Source organism: Crassostrea angulata, chromosome 9, assembly GCF_025612915.1.
Source record: "Crassostrea angulata isolate pt1a10 chromosome 9, ASM2561291v2, whole genome shotgun sequence".
Taxonomy (NCBI): domain Eukaryota; kingdom Metazoa; phylum Mollusca; class Bivalvia; order Ostreida; family Ostreidae; genus Magallana; species Magallana angulata.
In genome coordinates, this window is record NC_069119.1 from 22699095 (window position 1) to 22718064 (window position 18970).

The following is an 18970-nucleotide window of genomic DNA, read 5'->3' on the forward strand; positions in this document are numbered from 1 at the left end:
TGGAGTGGTTTGAGCATTATTTGATAGTGGAATTGTACAAGTAAACCTTCTCCAGGGTCTGCTTTGTCAGCAGCAAAATGTGTTTTCTGAAGTATATAATTAATGATATGAAATTATATTGGCTTGTGAAGAATGACAAATACATGTCTGTAGTGATATTGTATATTGATATTGTTTTATTTCAAAATTATATGATTTCATTTCTTATAGGTTAGGGAAATGCAGAGAGTTAGTGGTGCAATAGTGAAGGTTCCCGATCAGAATTCTCAGACTCAGTCAGATGGTGATATGGAAGTGGCCGTCTCAATAATAGGACATTTTTATGCTATGCAGCCAGCAATCAGAAGAATTAGGTCACTGGTTAACCCCCGCCCCCAACAAGGACCAGTGCTCATGCCAGGGCAGCAGAGGAGATTGCAGCCCAGAACACAGCAGAATGGAAAGTGAAAGTAGAACTCAGGGGGGCGTGTCTGCCAGAAGAGGGGTTATAGGAAACTGAGTGTCCAATGATGGTCACATGTTTTACCATTATGAAATGAAAATGGATTTATTTTGAATCCATTTTAGGAAAGATATTTTCGACATTTCCGAGTTGCCAAATATTTTAGTTTGATTTTGAGATTGATTATTGGCAATATGTATTTTTTTTTAAATAGAAAACAAATTTTTCGTTAATTAAATAAAGTTTAATAAAAAAAGGTAATCATTTAATAAGATATTGCTCTATTTAGATGCCTACTTTATTTAAGTAGGGATTAGAAAGCATTTTACATCTTGGCTTGTACGAAAGCAATTGTAAGAATTTTGTGTGAAATTCATGAGAAAAAAAACATTGTCAGGATTTTCATTTCAAATGAATGTTATTTTGCATGAAATTTACTTATACACGGTTGAATGTGTACAATTAAAAGGAGGGAAGCTCACCCAAACCTGATGTTGCACCAAGGTACTGTATGGGCAGCACCAAGATATGGTACAAGCAGACTTCCATTGTAGGCATGTAAATATGAGCAATATCAATCCTTTACAAGGGCATTATTTTTAAGATAAGAATGAAAGGTGTTTAGTCCACATAAAGTGCTCATTAGCAAAGGTTGCTATTATCCACATTTGGATGGAATTGGACGTCTTGTAATTGATAAGGACAGCTTGTATTGTCTACTGCAAGCTTAGGGGTAGGAACAAATATTTATCAGGCCAGTATTGAACTTTTTAAAGTATTGGCCTTTTTTTTTCTTTTGTAATAAATTTATTTTTGATACTTGTTGACAGAATTTTTTGTTAGAATTTTTATGACCTGTTGAAGGACAAAGTTTTTTTTATTGTCCATTATATTGCATAAAAAAGAATGAAAAAAGAATATCTTTATTTCCACCAAGACATTCTAATATTAACACTTCATATGTACAACTACAAACCAATAACAGGTCTTAAAACTGACAAAGAATTGTACAGCTCTACATGCCAACAAACTCTTGAAATGTCTTAAATACTGGACTACAAATCCACACTGCTACTCCACCCTCCATTTCACTGGATCTTACGTCTACTGTTGTGATGGTGGATTCGTAGGTTGTGAATTCATACTGAATGCTATGTCTCCAGAGAAAAAAAAATAAATAGCATGGCACATGTGAAAATTACCTTATCCCAACTAGCCAGGAGCTATTGCATTGTTCTATTTTTGGAAGGAAAATACCTACATGCTCTGTGGTACAATGTTCTTATTATCTCACCATGGTGGGAAAAGTTTGAACAATTGGCACTTTCTGCATCCGGTAAAGCTTACCAAGTGAGTTCTCTGTCCACATGTGATGGAAATGTAAAATAATTATAATCATTTTGGATAACAGTGACAGAAATATTAACTTGTTGTTTGTTAAGTAATCTTTGAATGTAGTTTCCAATTTGTAATGTTCAACTGCATTTCAAAGCAGTTTTATTTTCAATTACATTATAGTTTATTGATGGAGTTTCAAGACTTTTTAAGAATTTTTGCTTTCTTCAACTTGAAAGGTATTTCAACTGTTTGACTTGATTTTACTGTTTGATTTATATTATTTTGGATACCCATGGCATTATACCCAAATGAAAAGAAAGTGAATAATTGGTTTTTAAGTTGGATTCATTGTAAATTAAATTTATTACATGCTGTATTGTAACGAATTTTGGAGGGAAAAAATGAAAGCCCAAAACTTGAGAGGAAAAATCTTAATTCAAAGCTTTGTATTTTAAGATTCAAGTTCTGAATTGATCACTATAAATGATATGTATTGAATATTGGGTTGCCGTTTTACAACTGACTTATGTTAAACAAAGAATTGCATTTTCAAATGTGTAAACCATATCCTTATTTTCTTTTCTAAATATTCCCCAGTAGCTTGTGTACAGATTCTTGTAATATTTAGTGTATTGCCTAGTCTTCATAGCAATGACTGCTCTCAACCATAATGCATTGTAAACTGATTGAACTTTGAATATGAATAATGATACCATGTGTACAATTAACAGTAATACACGTCAGCACCTTATTGGTCAAAGTTGTGTACAATCAACAGTAAAAAGCATGTTGCTATGGAGACGTGAACCAGAAGCCTGCAATACTTATACGTGTTTCCCCCATTTTAAATATTTTTGATTGTTTCTTGTATTAACAAACCTTGACCATGTACAGATTTTGTTTTGTTAGGGATGACCTGCAGATCAGCAGAAATAGTGACAGTGCTCTGTCCAATGTTTCATTGTATTCAGAGGAGCTAGGGGTATTTTTGATCACCAGGTTTTCTATTCAATAGTTTCACCCGCCAGGCCCTCTTTTGGACCCAACCGATTCAACAGTTTGATCAGTGGCTACACACAGTTGACACGATCTCCCGACAGCCAAGACTGGGGTTTTATCGTTTCTCTATCAAGAAAATTGTTATGAGTCTAGATTATTCATGGTGACAGGGAAGCCACCTTTCTCTGTTCTTCATCGAGCCTCTTATTTCTGTTGAGCCGACTGTACATTGCTGTTGAGATGTGTTCACATAGTTTATACTTTATATTATACCGATACAGTGCCAGCTCTGTGTTCTGAATCTATCAGATAATGTCACGGTCAGCCAGTTCGCAATATTGTCTCCCTTTTCTTACGGAAATAAAATTATTCTAGTTCATTAAATATCATTGTTTTGTTGTACTTATCAATAATTAGGTAGAGGATCCGTCCTTCTCCTTAGTGATTGGTGTTTCACCAAGAGAAGTACATATTACAAACTTGGAAGTTTTGGACAGTTATGAAATGTATGTATGCTATGAACACGAATTCAGTGCAGTGGCTGTATTATTTTTGTACAAATCGCGATTTTACAAATCTCTCTGTCCAATCTTATGTCTGAAAAATACCTCAATGCGGTAAAGCCTGAATAGTGGCGGTAGTCGGAGATGCACTGTATTAATTAAACGGGAAACCAGTAAATGGCTTTCTGACTACTTGTTTATGCAAAAATGATATTGAAGATCCAATATGCCTGCGCAGTTTCGGAGGATGCAACTTTCAAATCTCAGATATGTCAGGACGTCAGGCAATATTGTGTATTAATGAATTCCGTCAGCTTCAACCACTGATCGAGTTATGATCATTGGCCCTAATCAGTTTTACAAAACATTTATGTCAACATCTTGTGATGTAGTGTCATAAAAGCAGTAAAAGCCTTGTTGTAGTGAAGTACCTTAATATGAATTCACAAATAATATATAACGTGATACAAGAAATAGTTTAATACTTATATTTAAAAGTGTCTGAAATTTATCCAATTAGATATCAACGAAGTATTACGCTCAATATAAAGTTACGTAAGGGCGTTGCTTGGAATTATCTTCATGATGGAACTTTTGACACAGATGTCTGCGAAGGTCATACAAGTACCACCACTGGGTAAGTATCAGCCATTTAGATTGTATCCACAGTTCGGAACAGAGGTTGTTGTGTTGGCCCACCATCCGCCACCAAAAAATCCAGAACAGTCCCGGTAAAAAGACACGTTACCCGGATGATCTTGCGTCACAAACGCGTTGCCATTGGCAGTGATCAAGGTATCTCTGTAGTTTCCCGAATAACCGGACACATTGAGACGGTAGTAGTTAGTTTCGTCTTCGATTGTGAAGTGGTTGTATTGGGCCCAGTAGATCTTCCCGCTATACCCAACACCCTCTACCCTGAGGGCGTACGGCTCCCGGGCCAGTATGTCGTATACATTATCGTTTCCCAGCCAGTAATCACTGGACGCGTTTCCAAATCCTCCGACATAATCGGCCCATCTCCTGTAACAGTAAAATAATGTTAAAGACATACGATACTATTGAGTTAAATAATGTTAAAGACATACGATACTGTTGAGTTAGCATCGATTCCAAAGGATTCAAACAATGATCTTGACTATATTAAACATTTCAAAAGTAGCAGTTTAAAATATACCCAAAGTGGAGTAAACAAGGTTGACAGTACAATTACAACAAACAACTACAGTCGTTATTGGCATTTTTCATGATCAATAATTTGTCAATATTTATTATAAAAGAATAATTAATAGCAATCTCTGAACAAAAATGAAATATACCGTTATTCATATTTAGTGAAATTTGATCTCATTTCATTTTTAGGTCACCTGAGTCACTCAGGGCTATGGTACTCGGGTGACCGTCAAAACCTGTGGGCCTCTTGTATAAGTATAAAACTGTTTCTCGTGCAAAATAAAATGTAATTAGATACAACCATATCTTGGTCATGACATGAATTTAGGTAACAACATGTTATTGTAAGCATACAGCTTTACATCTTGGACAATGGGAGCATACAAGTATTAACCTCTAGAGTACAGACCTGAATGGCGTGGAGAAGGACATGGCCCCGTTGGTCCTCCTCTGTATGACGGCCCAGCCGCTGTCGCAGTAAACTTTGAACGGCCGCTGGGACTGGGGAGGCTGTATGGTAAACACCCCGGGGTACTGGTCCTTCTCGTAGACATCAAGGCAATCTGAAGTTTGCAAATGTTGTCTTACATGTGCTTTGATTTCTAGCTAGGCATCGCATGAGATTTGCTTTCAGCAGCAAGAGAACCATTCGGATGTAATCATGGAATTCGCTAGTACACCTGTACTGTGGATACCCAAAATGGATGACAAATGCTAATGGCTTTTTGCAACTATACCTCGATGAAACATGGCGTTTTCGCGTAGTCTTAACCTCTAGATATATGTATATATACAGTAGATTTAAAGGTATGCTGTTGCAATGAAATATTTTAAAAATTAAACATTGTATTTGAAAATAAAATCCAGCAAGTCGAATTTGAATATATATATATATATTAATTTTGTTAAATGTTTGGAGATTTATGTAACATTATCATTGTTATGATGACAGCGAAATTTTTCGTTTCATTAAAGGAATATTCTAATGTTGGTCCGCAATTGTTTATTCTTTAAAATTTCTTGCACTGTCCGATGCCGACTTAGAACCACAAAGAGACGACAACTAACATGATTTGATAGAATAGGAACTTAATATTGAAAATAAACACCCTTTTATCTTTTCAAACTCAAGATAAGAAATTTCTCAATAAGAAGAAAGGCCTTCCACAAGATTACTGTTGCCATTAGAATCCTCAGATCATAAAGAAAAACACTTTTTTTACCGTGTAGTATTTGGGTGAAAGGAGTTGTATGAGATGGTGGTGATAAAGTTGCGGTTCCGGAAGTGTGCGGGGGCACCTGTCCCCCGGGGTTGTTGGTAACCACGCCTCCTGCGGCCACCAGTTTATCCACCGTCTGTTTGACGCCGTCAAGCGACGTCTGGATATTCTGCATGGCCGAGTTGAACGCCCTGGACGAGCTCCCTATCTGGAGCTTCAGTCTGGATATATCCGACCTCATCTGGGGCTGGGAAGTCTCCAGCGCCTCCACCCTTGTAGTAATACTCCCGCTGCTCTGGATGGCTGATATTTCTCTGCTCGTCGTGATACTTTCTTGTTCCAGCTGACGCACTCTCCCTTGCAGTTGAATTAAAGTGCTGACGTCATTTTCTAATGACGTTACTTGTAACTTTAAAGCGGCGTTTTCCTTTGAAAGTCTGCCTAGATCTGCCTGCATTTTGTCCAGTTGGTCCTGGATCCCTGGCGGAATTTCTCCCGGATTTGACGGCCCCTGGTGACTTCCGGTCGTTGTTGGGCGTTTCGTTGCCGTGGAGAAGGTCGGGAGGGTTGTTGAAACAAATGGATCGTTGATGAATCCAGACACATGTGACGTGTATCCAAATAAAACCAAAAGTACAATATGGTACACATGCATGTTGTGATAGATCCGATTATATGGTTCCTGTTACAGGTCATCCGCCGAGCTTATCTCTGAAAGGAATTTCTATTTGAACATGGTATATTTCTATTGTATGACAATAAACTTAAACCTTATATAAACTAGGGTTTTTCGGTTAAGGGTTCGATACCGCCAAAACTTAAGTTATATATTTTTTTTCTTATCGTTTGTTTAAAATATTTTAAACTGAAATTAGTTAGAAATTATCCTTGTGTAAACTTGCATTTTATCATATCAAATAAATTAAATTGAAAAAAATACTAGTATTGAATTTGAAATTGTATTTTACGACTAAACCAAGTGGGCATTTGCGCTATCTTATTCCCCCATCTTCTTTATAAATATAAAGGATAAGGAATCATTCTTTGATTATTATGAGGTGATCAAATTTATTTTATTTAGCCCTTGGGGCTTCATTAGATTTGATCACCTCATAATACTCAAGAAAGATTCTTTATTCCTGAATTCAAGTGAGACACAATATAAATTGTTATTGTATTGACTGTCACTCTCAATTTAAGCCCAACAACGCTGGATACAACAAATTTCAAAGTTTACTTATTTGATTTTAGTGGAAAAATTAAGCTCTTACTGGTTTTTATCTACATCTATGTTTAAAGAAGAAAGAAGATAAGTCGTTGTATGAATTTTGCGAATTTATTCAACAATTGGAATAACAAGCTATTTTTAAAATGATTATGCAGTATAAAATTGAAATCTGGCTCTTCATTTTTCTCATTAAGAAATTACAGTAAAATGAATGATGTTTTAAATAACGTAAGGGAATAAACCAACATAATAACATACTTCAGTGTCACTTTTTTCTTGTGGAGACTAAACATAAACTTAATACAGCAAGAGAGAAGGGGTGTCTCAATAATTAATATAAACTGCAGTCATTTCCGATAAAATCAAAACCACAACATATAAATACTGTAATTGTAAAATTAAATATTTTGAGGGTCAATCAATTAAACTCTTCACTTAAAGGTCAAGATTTATTTTAATTGATATAAAAATAAAAACTACACTTATTTTTAATAAAACCTCCATCTTTAATACAGGATAAAACAAAATTATTAACATTGGATTAGTGGATTAACCTCATTTTTTATTTCCACTGCTAAAGATGGATATTTACATTTTATTTGGGTATTCATTTAAAATTATAGTTTTTTACATTCAGACATTTATAGAAACTCAGAATGGGACACATTTACAGCTTGTTTAGTTGAAAAATGCTTAAACATAAATAAAAATTTCAAGGAAGATTTCAAACAAGTAAATTGTTCGGCCAAAACCCTCCTTGTACAATTAAACTAAATGGAGAGAAATCAATAAATACAATCACAACAAATATAACTCTGCAACATTTGAAAGACTCTCTGTATGCACCACAATGGATTTGGGAACAAGTGCTGAAATTTTTTTAGTTAGTATTTTTCTGAAGGATATCATAATAAAATACAAACCAGTGTTATATATATACATAGGGTATCTTTCAATCTAGACAAAGTGGTTTCACTTTCAGACAAATTCCGTGTACATTCATACTAATCAGTTCCTACTAATATGCATACACCAGTATGTTTCGGTAACTCAAAACGCAGGAAACCACTTGTTACATTAATTTTTCTCATTTTAAATAACAAAATCATTCAATTTCTATTCATTAAACATTGATGAACATGTTACAAAAAACAGTGTCCAAGGTTTAAAAAAAGGTTATCACGTCTGGACAGAAACCAGCCCTAGAGTACAAATCAAAGCTTAATACATGAAGCAGATCTAAGCTAGAACATAAAATCCTATTTAAAACACAGAATTCCTTGCACTCAATAAATATAAACATGTACCTTCTGGTTACAGCACAAATTTCTCTTCTAAAATATATGCAGCATTCAAAACCTGTATTTCCTTTCTTTAAAAGAAATTAGAACTCATTCCTAACTAAACTGACATCTCTACATTCTTAATGGAATAAAACTTTAAAACAGTAAACCTTTCTCTTGCATATCACAAATGTTTCAGCTTTCAACCTCTTCATAACATTTATACTGTTTCAAACAAAAAAATTCAACATGATGCTAAATTAAAACCTATTTGACAGCTAGCCCAAAGCCTTCATCAACTGCTGACTGACACTTTCAGCTGTCTGCTTTTAATTGTTTCTGGCCCGTATAACTGTCGAGCTCTCTTCAGGAAAGCATTCACCATTGTCTTAGTCACTTCATCGAAGAACATTTGTGTCATGTGAGAGTGTATGGCATACCGAAACTCAAAGGCAACCTTCAAAGAAACCGAAATGACATCGTTAGCAAATTAAAAAATTAATGTAAAATTTTTTTTCTAAAGATGCTCATCACAATCAATGTAGAAATGATATGAGAGAGAGAGAGAGAGAGAGAGAGAGAGAGAGAGAGAGAGAGGGACTGACTTACAGAGAAGTCTAAAATGCATGTATTTGGATTATCTGGTAAACCAGGTCGGAACCTCCATATTGTCAACATGTGGTTAAACAGTTTTCCATCTGTACATTCAGACTGTTAAAGAGAGTCAGTTATATCCTTATTACTTTATTATCAAAGAAAAAAATAAAAGAACAACTACCAGTTTGAAAATACACTGGTTTAATGTACCATAATAAATAAATCCTATTAAAGTAGTCCGAGTATAGCACTACGTCATAATACGGATTTTACAGATTTGGTTCGACTTTTACAAAGCGTTTTTGATACCCGGTATTGATTTTGCTCTACATCGCTGTTGTAAACAATGGCAATAATAAGCAATTAGAACGGTAATATATGTATTCTATGAGAGATAGATATGATTAATGTGGAGAAACTCGATTCTGTTAATGTAAAATGAAAAACGAAGTTTCTGATTAACCAGGATCTCAGGTATGCTTATATCTTCTTTGTTTTGACCCCCCCCCCCGAATTTTTCTTTTTCTTTTACTAAAACCGGTTTAAATTTAGAGACAGAAGCTATTTCGAGTTTAATCAATCGTCAATTAATTGATGTTTCAATGATATCTAACATTGTTGACAGATCTAGGCAGAAAACAGTAGCAAAATGCGATTTTTACGGATTTTTTCGTCAGGGTCTACTTGGTTTAAAGCTTATAGAGTGAAAAGTAATCCGTCAACATATAATTTATTTTACCAAATCTTTTTTCTAAGATATCAATCTATAGAATAAACACCATGAATTTAAGTTTGAGTCCATAAAATAGTTAAAAAATTACAAAACGCGATACTAGCATTGCATTTTTTGTGTTCCATTTTGATACATCAGGTCCATAAAGCGTACTCACTTACAAAAATTTGCGCAAAATTATTGATGAGATATGGCCTAAATAAATTTTTATACTCTATTTTGTATGTTCAGTTCTAATTTTCCCAAAATTGGTAATTATTTTTAGGAAAAACGGACGTCTGGCAAATTTCATAATTGTCAATAATTTTCGCAAGGGGGTACACCCGTCTGAGAGGTGATAACAAACAAACTAGCATGTAAACATACATATTTTCTTTTGTATATGTATTGCTAGAATGTATATTTATCATTTAAAGCTAAGCTTTTAATGATTGAGCCCATTTAGTGCCGAGTATAGGACTACCTTCAGCTCTTTTTTGTTATATATAAAATTATGTAAGATAATTGGAAATTAAAAAATTACATTTCCAATTTGGGAAATGCATACATTTGGGATTGTAAACATTAACTGTTTATCTAGCTTACCCGCACAAGGTTTGGTTTGGCGAGGGTGACTAAGGATGTGTACCGCTCCGATAGTGGGGGGAAGCCCACCTCCAGTATACACTGGCAGTGGCCCGGTCTCTCTCCAAACTTGGTGGATTCCTTACACCACGGCACAAACTTTTTATAATGCTCCACCTCAGACACCACCGTGTACATTTGTTCCATGCTGTATCTGTGAATAAAATAAGAATTTCTATGGAATGAAGTATTTCTTTGCATGTCTTGATAATCTATAATATTAAGTTACTATACAAGTAATAGCTTTCCAAAAAGCTTGCCTGACTAAACAAATTTATTCAATGGAAGCATGCATGTATTAATTAGGCTATCTTATCAGAAATGAATTTTAATTTTCGTTGCGCTGATCATAAATTTATAAACGGAACGTGCAAATTTAAGACGAAATGTCAGTCTTTTCTTCAATCTAGAACATGTACATATATATATATCACTTGAAATTCATTCATTTTATTAACTCAGTTTTTTAGGAATGTACACATATCATATAAGTGCATGTAAGCTTGAAAGCTGGAGAGTAAATAGTCGTTTTTTAAAATTGTATTTGTTATATTAAGATGCAAAATCAAATGAAAGGCATTTTTAAAAATTTCCAACCATATGAAATATGAAAGGGTATACAAACACGTATTGTTTTTGAATATGTGTGGGCAGCTTCATCAAAATCATCTTGACAAGCAATTAAAAAAGGTTGAATTCTCAAATTCATGAAAAAAAAACCTAACTATAACTTCAGTTCAATTAGAATTCCTTATTTGCAGTTTCGTTTATTGCATGCTCCTACAAAAGTGGAGGGTCCATGATATTTCCATTTATCCTATAAAGTTAAGAAAAGTGCCAGCTGCCAAAACAGTGGGGAGGGGAAGCAGCCTCCCTCACCCCAACCCCCGATGCTACGTGCCTGTGATGTAAACACATGGTGTGCTCTGGGGTATTCGCATGGTCCCAACGGACTCGTCAACTTTTCGGCGCGCAAAAATTATGAATGATATTATGGCGCGAAATCCTGCTATTACCGTTCACACAAAGAATGAACTAATCTATTGGCAGAGGGGTCAGATGAATTTTTTGACATTTGTTTTGTAACAGCTACATACATGTATATTATACTTTGGATCAGATGTTTTGGAAGAATTCTATCGAATTAAAAAACACACTAGCTTGATTAGTAATTGTTAAATTTAGTAATTTACATTTAGTAAGACACGCGAGTTATGACCCCTTTTCAAGATTAATGAAATCGCCCAACTGAACGAAAATCGGGTCACACCCCGCTTTGGCGATTTAGTTCCTCCAGTAAACATTCCAGCTGTATAAATATATATTTGTTTTAACCCAAACTGATGACTCTTGCAATAATGATAATCCAACGCCAATTATTACTTACATTGTACCGTAATAGACAATATGTTACAACTTATTGCGATGACCCCCTCCCCCTTTTTCACCGTTCAAATATGGTGGAATGCCTGATCTATTTTTAAATCAGGATTACACACGTGCACTGCATGGTGAACGTCCCTTTCACTTGAAAACTCTTGCTCGCTGTTGTTATAACATGCCATATAACATTTTCTTCAATTGTGAATGTAAATGCTGACATCTTAAACATGCATCGGTAAATCTTTTTTGTGAAATATCATGATATTGCTTGTCCCATTGTCTGCACTGTTTCGGAGATTGCAACTTTTAAACCTTAGATATGCCTGACGTCATGACGTCAGGCAATTATGTAAATTTATATATTTGTTGTAAAATCTATTCTAATTTGTAAAAATTATGCAAGCAGTAATTGTATGTCTATATTCTATATAATATTTTTCACCATTAAATATCACAAATATTGCACATGGACAGATATCTTTCATGTTAAAAAAAAAAGAAACGTTTTTAACTTTACATAATACATTTATAGGGACTTAGATACAATTTGAGATCAAAATATAGTTATATATCTTTATGTATAAAATAGTTTACTTGTGCCATTTGAATGATTTACCAAAATCTTAATGTTAAAATTCAAGTTATGAAGGAAATACAGGGATTAGAAATCATTGTTATGTAAACAAAGCTCATGTATAATAATTGTTTACAAATAATGTAAAGTAAGAAATCACCAAGGGTTTTTTTTTTGGGACAAAATAACTCTTGGTAAACAAGATAAACTGATTTTAAGTGTTCATAAATAATATTATTAACAGAAGGAGTGACATTTGATTGAAACTAATACCAATAAAACACAAAGTGACATATGTAAACAATAATAAGACTTGAGCTCTGTTTATGGAACAAAAATAATTTCAAACTTTGTATCTTGCTTGTAACTCAATATCTGACTTTTAAATTTTGACGAGGCATTAAAAATACTGGTATGAATCATTCTATACAAAAAAAACAGAAATATGAAATTAAGAATGTTAAGCTCAAATTCTGTCAGAGTCCCTTTAAATCACAAAAAAGTTTAAAAATAAAATACCCTAGTAATCTTCTCTCAGAATATTCCTGTTTTTTTCCTTTACCAAGTGGACTCTTAAACTTGGGAAGTTGAAATAAACATCGGTAACTCTGTGTAAAGTAGCATGGCTGCAGGTTGAAGTGACGTTCAGGTAAAAATGACTGTTTGCTCTCAACCATACAACTGTAATACAATAACAAGTCAGCAATATACAAAATAGTGTATCATAATGTCATGATTAATGTCATGATTCATTGGTGTTGCCTTGCATCATGCTTCTCTACTAATTAAGCCACGCGTTTTTAGTCCACTCCGTTCCAGGTGGAGAGGAGTGGATTGAAAGCCCCTGGCTGTGGCGAATATGTTGAACTTGTGGAACAAAGTTTTAATTTGATCATAAAAAAGGAAAAAACAGCTGATGCCTTGATCAGCTACACAAAAAAGATGAATTCTCATCTGCTGTTTTTCTGTTACAAATCATCAAAAGCATAGGACTGGTGTACGTGACATTACGTGTTTCACATCATAGACGTGACATTACGTGTATAACATAACAATTCATTTCTTATAAATGTAGTTAATTACTGTTACTAGCATAACATATTTACATAACTCAATCTGTGTACAACCTAGACGGTAACAAAGTGAAACTAACAAATTTCGTGACGTAATGAAATATAAACGGTTTTCCCCCTTAATAAAATCTAAATTTTGATAATTTTAACGTGAACAGATTCATCAATTCATATTTTATATCATCAAATACCTGTTTGATACACATCCATTTACAATTGATGGTAAACAACGAAATAATCTGCCACTACGACAAACCGTCCCCAGAGCCGCCATTGTAACATTGACCTTTAATTGGGTCAACAAAATAATAATAGTCAAGCCAAATTTGATAAACATCCGGAAAAATAAAGGATGCAGATTTGAAGAACATGACAGGTTAATTGAAAGAATTATTTGTAATTCAGTGTAATTAGTTACATTTTGCAAAGTGATTGGAAGTAATTTGTAATTGAGGCCATGCCCCTTTAAATACATTACCATAAACAAGTTTTGTGTGTCTCAATGCTGTTTCTACATGTATATGTTCTTTTAAGATATTAAGAGTAATTGAAATGTATTTATTTACATTTGTAAAAGTAATCGAAATTAATTAATTACATTTGAAAAAATCAATGTAATTGTAATTGCAAATAATTGACAAAATTATTGATGTATTTGAAAGTAATTAATTACATTTCAAAGTAATTCACCCCAACCCTGGAACATGAAGACAAAAGAAAATTCGATATACATGTGCACGCTTCCACCCTTTACTTTTATTATTTTAAATTGCGTTTTTCATAGGTATATGTTCCACATTGGTATGTGCTATAGGCCTATTTTCTTCACTATCTTATTTATACATGTACATGTAAGTGTGCATGTGTACAGTGCTAATTAACATGTGTACACAATCTCTCTCTCTCTCTCTCTCTCTCTCTCTCTCTCTCTCTCTCTCTCTCTCTCTCTCTCTCTCTCTCAGTTGTGCATACCTCATCATTACCCTTCAGGGCTATACAATCCGTTAGTCAATACCCTCTGGTAGATTTTAATTTTCTTATTTACTGTATTTTTCAAGCCATTCCCCTTTAAATCCCTCGTCATGAATCCGTAAACAAGTTTAATCTAAGACATTGAACGGACCGTGCAAGCTACGCCAATGTTAAAATTCAACAAATATTTCTTTTCAAGAACATTTGTACATGTATATGTATATAATATACACCGAGGAAAAAGTGAGATAAAATTTAAATAAAGTATATATAGTCTTGCAAACATGAAAATTCTTTTTTGGAATGTTTCTTATGTTTTATTTATATAATACATATATTTAGCCTATTTATATATTTGTTTTTGGTAACTTGATATAACGTATTGGTTGTGCCTGCATTGTCCGGAGATTTAATAAAAAAAAATCATTGTAAACCCTTGAAAAATCGGATTATTAAGTTATAGGCCGACATGTTAACGTACATATGTACATACGTTCGCGTCAGATCAAAAATAGATAACCTTTAATAGATTTAATATCTTTTTGACTAAGAGAATAATTAAGAGGATACGTTAAAATTCAAATTTACTGCGTGAAATTAATGAAATATTCTAACAGAAATATTTAAAGCTCTATGAAAATGATCCCCAACCATTGCAAGAGCAAAAGTTTCAACAGTTTGAGGTTTATGTGCTTTTAAAAACTCTTTCGGCTTGTTTTAAGATCCATTTAACTCTATATCAAGGTAATTAGTAATTAATCAAGTAACAAAGAATGAATTTTAAAACTTTTCTCAGAACAAGATATCAAGCCGTTTGATATATCGAGACAGATATCGTTTGATATATCGAGACAGATATGTAATTGCACAACTCTACATGACTACATGATAATATCTGTAATCAAAACGACTAGAATCGTTATAACACGGACCTGACTGTCGTTCAAAATCTGGATGAATAACATTTTTTTTAAAAGAATAATCTGTTTTATATAGATATAACAAATAGCCTACTTTTGTTACACTTGATTCTTTGTAAATTGTCTCCTTCCACCAGGCACAAACACAGACAAGTATAATTAATTAATGAATTAGGGTCCGGACCTTCTCCAAAAAACCACGAAGAGAAAACTAAAACATATAGGCTTATAATTAATGAAAAAGAAAGAAAGAAAATAATTTAAAAAAAAAAAACTTCACTAAACCCCAAGATCATAAACCGTGGACATCATTTGTTTAATCCGTTTATTTTCAAGATCTTCCAACAGCATTACTGCATTATAGATGAACACAAGAATAAGCTATTTTGTCAAAAATTAAAGTATATTGCCAAAGTCTCCCCACCACCCTAATTATGTAACGTCCCTGTGACTTACAATAGGAATTCACCTATCAAAATATGGATTGGTGCCCCATCCATGCATGGAGAGTTACCCCCATCTGTGAGATTTCTATCTTTTAAAATGTATTAAATGTCTAGATTTAGATAGAGTCGGTCACAAGACTTTAACAATGGCTAGAAGTCATTATCTTCTGAGAGGTCCCATTTGAACCGTTAATTCACAGGCTTCGCCGGACACTCCGCGTTTACCATGCCTGTCGCCAAGTTCCGGAACAGGAAGAATATGGACCCGGCACAGGTCGGGAACTCTTCTGTGCGTGAAAAAATTTCGTCGGCTCGATCCACTGTCTAAAGCAAGTGGTGGAAAAGTCGTCCAATGACCGCAGAAGGCAAGTGTTTTATTGTCTGCCCGATTTATTTTTTACCCTTCCATAAATTGATTATTGTAACAATCTTTGTAACAATTAACATCATACAGTCTTATAATATGTTGGAAGGGGGAATGTTTTCGCACAATAAAATTCTTCTTGTTCAAAACAATTAAAAGTAGAACTAGGGAACGTCTTTGAATATAGTGACTTCGTCATCTTTTGGATTGTTAATTCCTAAAATCTTGTCATTCCATATTAACTTGAAATTGGTCGATTTTATGAAGTTATATTCAATTCTCAACATATAAGCTCAAGAAGAAATGACTACACGTACGTTAACGTGGTATGATAATTTGTCTGCACCGCTTGCTGTGTCATAGGACCGACGACATCCAAAAATAAACATGCAATGCTTACTAGTATATTTATATTAATTATATTACGCTTGTTGCAAAATTCAAGGCAGCAACTGTTGAACTTTTTTCTACTAGACAGACATATTTTTGTTTATAGCACTTTACAAAATTTGGTCGCTCTTTGACGCTTTGGCGACATTAAAAGCATGAGAGAGAGAGAGAGAGAGAGAGAGAGAGAGAGAGAGAGAGAGAGAGAGAGAGAGAGAGATTTATTTCAGTCTTTACTACACAATATTGTATACAGTTGTATTGTACAATTTTCATTTCTATTCTATGATATCTATTTATATTGTATAATTTTTAATTGTATTCTATAATTTTTGCATTTGTGTTCTATAACTATCCATTTGTATTGTATGATTTTCTATTTGTATTGTATAATTTTTCAATTGTATTGTATAAATTTATATTTGTATTCTTTAATTATACATCACAAATGAAAGATTATACAATACAAATTGAAAATCCTAAAATGCAAATGAAAATTATACATGCAAATGGAAAATTATAGAATACAAATGAAAATTAAACAATACAAATGGAAAACTATAGAATACAAATGAAAGTTATAGAATACAAATGGAAAATTATACTGTAATTTGTTTTTTTATTTGTATTTATCTCCTCTATATAAAATATGTATATAGAATACAAATAAAAAAAAACAATACAAATTGGAAATTAAACAATACAAATGGAAATCATACAATACAAATGAATATTTATACAATACAAATGGAAAAGATCGAATATTGCAACGTTTGACAAGCCATAACCTAGCGTTTGTGCAGGATTTCATCTAGATTTGAGGCACGGGAGGTAACTCTAATCAATTTCATATTTTTTTCATTACAAAATTTTAAAAGCATTTTTCTATCTTCAGACTACAGAAACTAATTTCTGTTAACAAGATTTGACATAAAATACTGAAAACTGGCACCTGCATGCATTTTTTCAATTTGACACACAGCCCTTCAAGGTATCACACCGGTAATTGTTTTCACTATATAACACTATAGAGGGGAAAAAATTCTTAAAAATCAGTTTGTATTTTTCATGACAAAATATTCGGAGGAAATGTTATTTGTTACCTATCTCATCAGCTAACACCATAAAAAGGGCAAGCGATACTGCATTTTCTCAAAATATCTAGCTCCAAACAGGTCTACCCTCAAAACCACGTGTTTTCCATTTGTATGTAAACAGACTGCACACTCCCCAGGAAGCTGCTGCATGAGCCCTGAAAGAAGTAGTTCCTGTGAAAAAAAATCATCACCTAACAAAATACATGAAATATCCTACTCAGTGGTACAAAAAATTTTAAAACTGAGTAAAGGAAAATGTAAAAATGCAGTCAAGGAAAAAAATAATTCTGAAGTATATATGGAACTACAATTGACTAAGTTCATTTTGATTGGCCGATTACCGGTGTGATACCTTGAAGAGACTCTAAAGATGTCAGATCCCTTTCAAATTTGCACCTGAGAATTCCCAATCAACTGTCACCAAATCCCTAAAACCCTGTCCCCAAGCTCCCAATATTTCATTAGCTATTGAGGATTTATCTCCCTTACTCAGACTGAAGAAAATAGCACAGATGAAACACATTTGGAGCCTCACACCATGCATGACCTGAAGCCAGTTTTCATCCTTAAAACAACAAGATACAAAATCATCTTGGTACCAAATCAGAGCATATACATTTTTCTTTACATCAAAATAAAAATATTCCATTAGAGTCACTTCATTATGCAATCATTGCATAACAAAGAAGAAATTTACCCCTATTGTTCACACATTTCATAACAATATTGTGAATTATCAGGTCAAAAATGAAATCTGTATCTGGTAAATTTATATATCAGGTAAAGCCTGTTTACTTGTCTACACACTGCCATACTCACTTTTATCTAAAAGCAGCATGGTAACACAGGACAGCCCAAATGATATCAGCATGTAATGGAGCTCAGATCTGCTCTGACAACCATAAATCTTGCTTTGATGATAAGAAATGTAAAAGAAACAACTGGGATGCAACTTCATTCTGTGATTTATGTAACATTCTGTCTGTAGAGCAAAAGTAGCCATGAAATTTCAATTGGACACACTTAATTATACCCCTCATCAGGCCATCCCTATAGAATTTGAAGAGAATTACTGATCAATGATGATTGACACAGGTTAGATAATTTACAGCAAGAGCAATAAGCATATACATGAAGTAATTCAATAAGGCAATGCATTTCTGATGCATATTTACAAGAGAAATCACATAAGTGCATGCCATATCACAATACTAAAAAAAGAATCATACCAACCCCCATAGTTGTGGATAAGGGTGGGGCATCTATATTGTACCCATACATGTTACATGATATGATTTCATTTGTACTCATAATTATTTAAATTTCTCAGCCAACACTCATCGTACATCAGTAGTTGTTTATGAAGTTGTTTTGAATATATATTTAGCATTATATGTAACATACTTATAACTGGCTGAATATACTTTCGCTTTCAATGTTATACATATCTATTATACACAGAGATTTGTGATAACATTGATTTACTATGAAAGTGTGTTTGCTTTAGCTTAGCAATATTTTTTATGCAACAAAGACATAGAGGGTACCTCGGTCGCATAATAAAATTAAAAGAACAACAATACAAGACTGTTTATTTTGTTTTTTGTAGATTGA

At 33.5% G+C, this 18970-nt stretch overlaps 3 protein-coding genes across 8 annotated transcripts in view; 1 reads left to right on the forward strand and 2 right to left on the reverse strand.

Moving 5' to 3' along the window:
* LOC128162840 (insulin-like growth factor 2 mRNA-binding protein 2) overlaps window positions 1-3163 on the forward strand; it is a 32398-nt gene extending 29235 nt beyond the window's left edge. For all 6 annotated transcript variants that reach the window (XM_052826243.1, XM_052826244.1, XM_052826245.1 and 3 more), the window contains one exon: window positions 211-3163. In XM_052826243.1, the coding sequence (XP_052682203.1) occupies window positions 211-447 (237 nt within the window). In that variant the 3' untranslated portion in view covers window positions 448-3163. The remainder of the gene's footprint in view (window positions 1-210) is intronic.
* Window positions 3164-3747: 584 nt separating this feature from the next.
* Window positions 3748-6492, reverse strand: LOC128163600 (angiopoietin-4-like). Its single transcript, XM_052827225.1, has 3 exons — window positions 5679-6492; window positions 4865-5018; window positions 3748-4305 (listed from the first exon to the last, which is right to left on the reverse strand). Exons 1-3 carry the CDS (start codon window positions 6328-6330, stop codon window positions 3927-3929), a joined length of 1185 nt encoding a protein of 394 aa, XP_052683185.1. The 5' UTR covers window positions 6331-6492; the 3' UTR covers window positions 3748-3926.
* Window positions 6493-7001: 509 nt separating this feature from the next.
* LOC128163924 (coenzyme Q-binding protein COQ10 homolog B, mitochondrial-like) lies at window positions 7002-13482 on the reverse strand. The gene is made up of 5 exons (XM_052827617.1): window positions 13362-13482; window positions 12617-12778; window positions 10102-10294; window positions 8796-8897; window positions 7002-8643 (listed from the first exon to the last, which is right to left on the reverse strand). The coding sequence occupies exons 1-5, from the start codon at window positions 13442-13444 to the stop codon at window positions 8482-8484; spliced, it is 702 nt and encodes a 233-aa protein (XP_052683577.1). The 5' UTR covers window positions 13445-13482; the 3' UTR covers window positions 7002-8481.
* Window positions 13483-18970: the final 5488 nt, after the last annotated feature.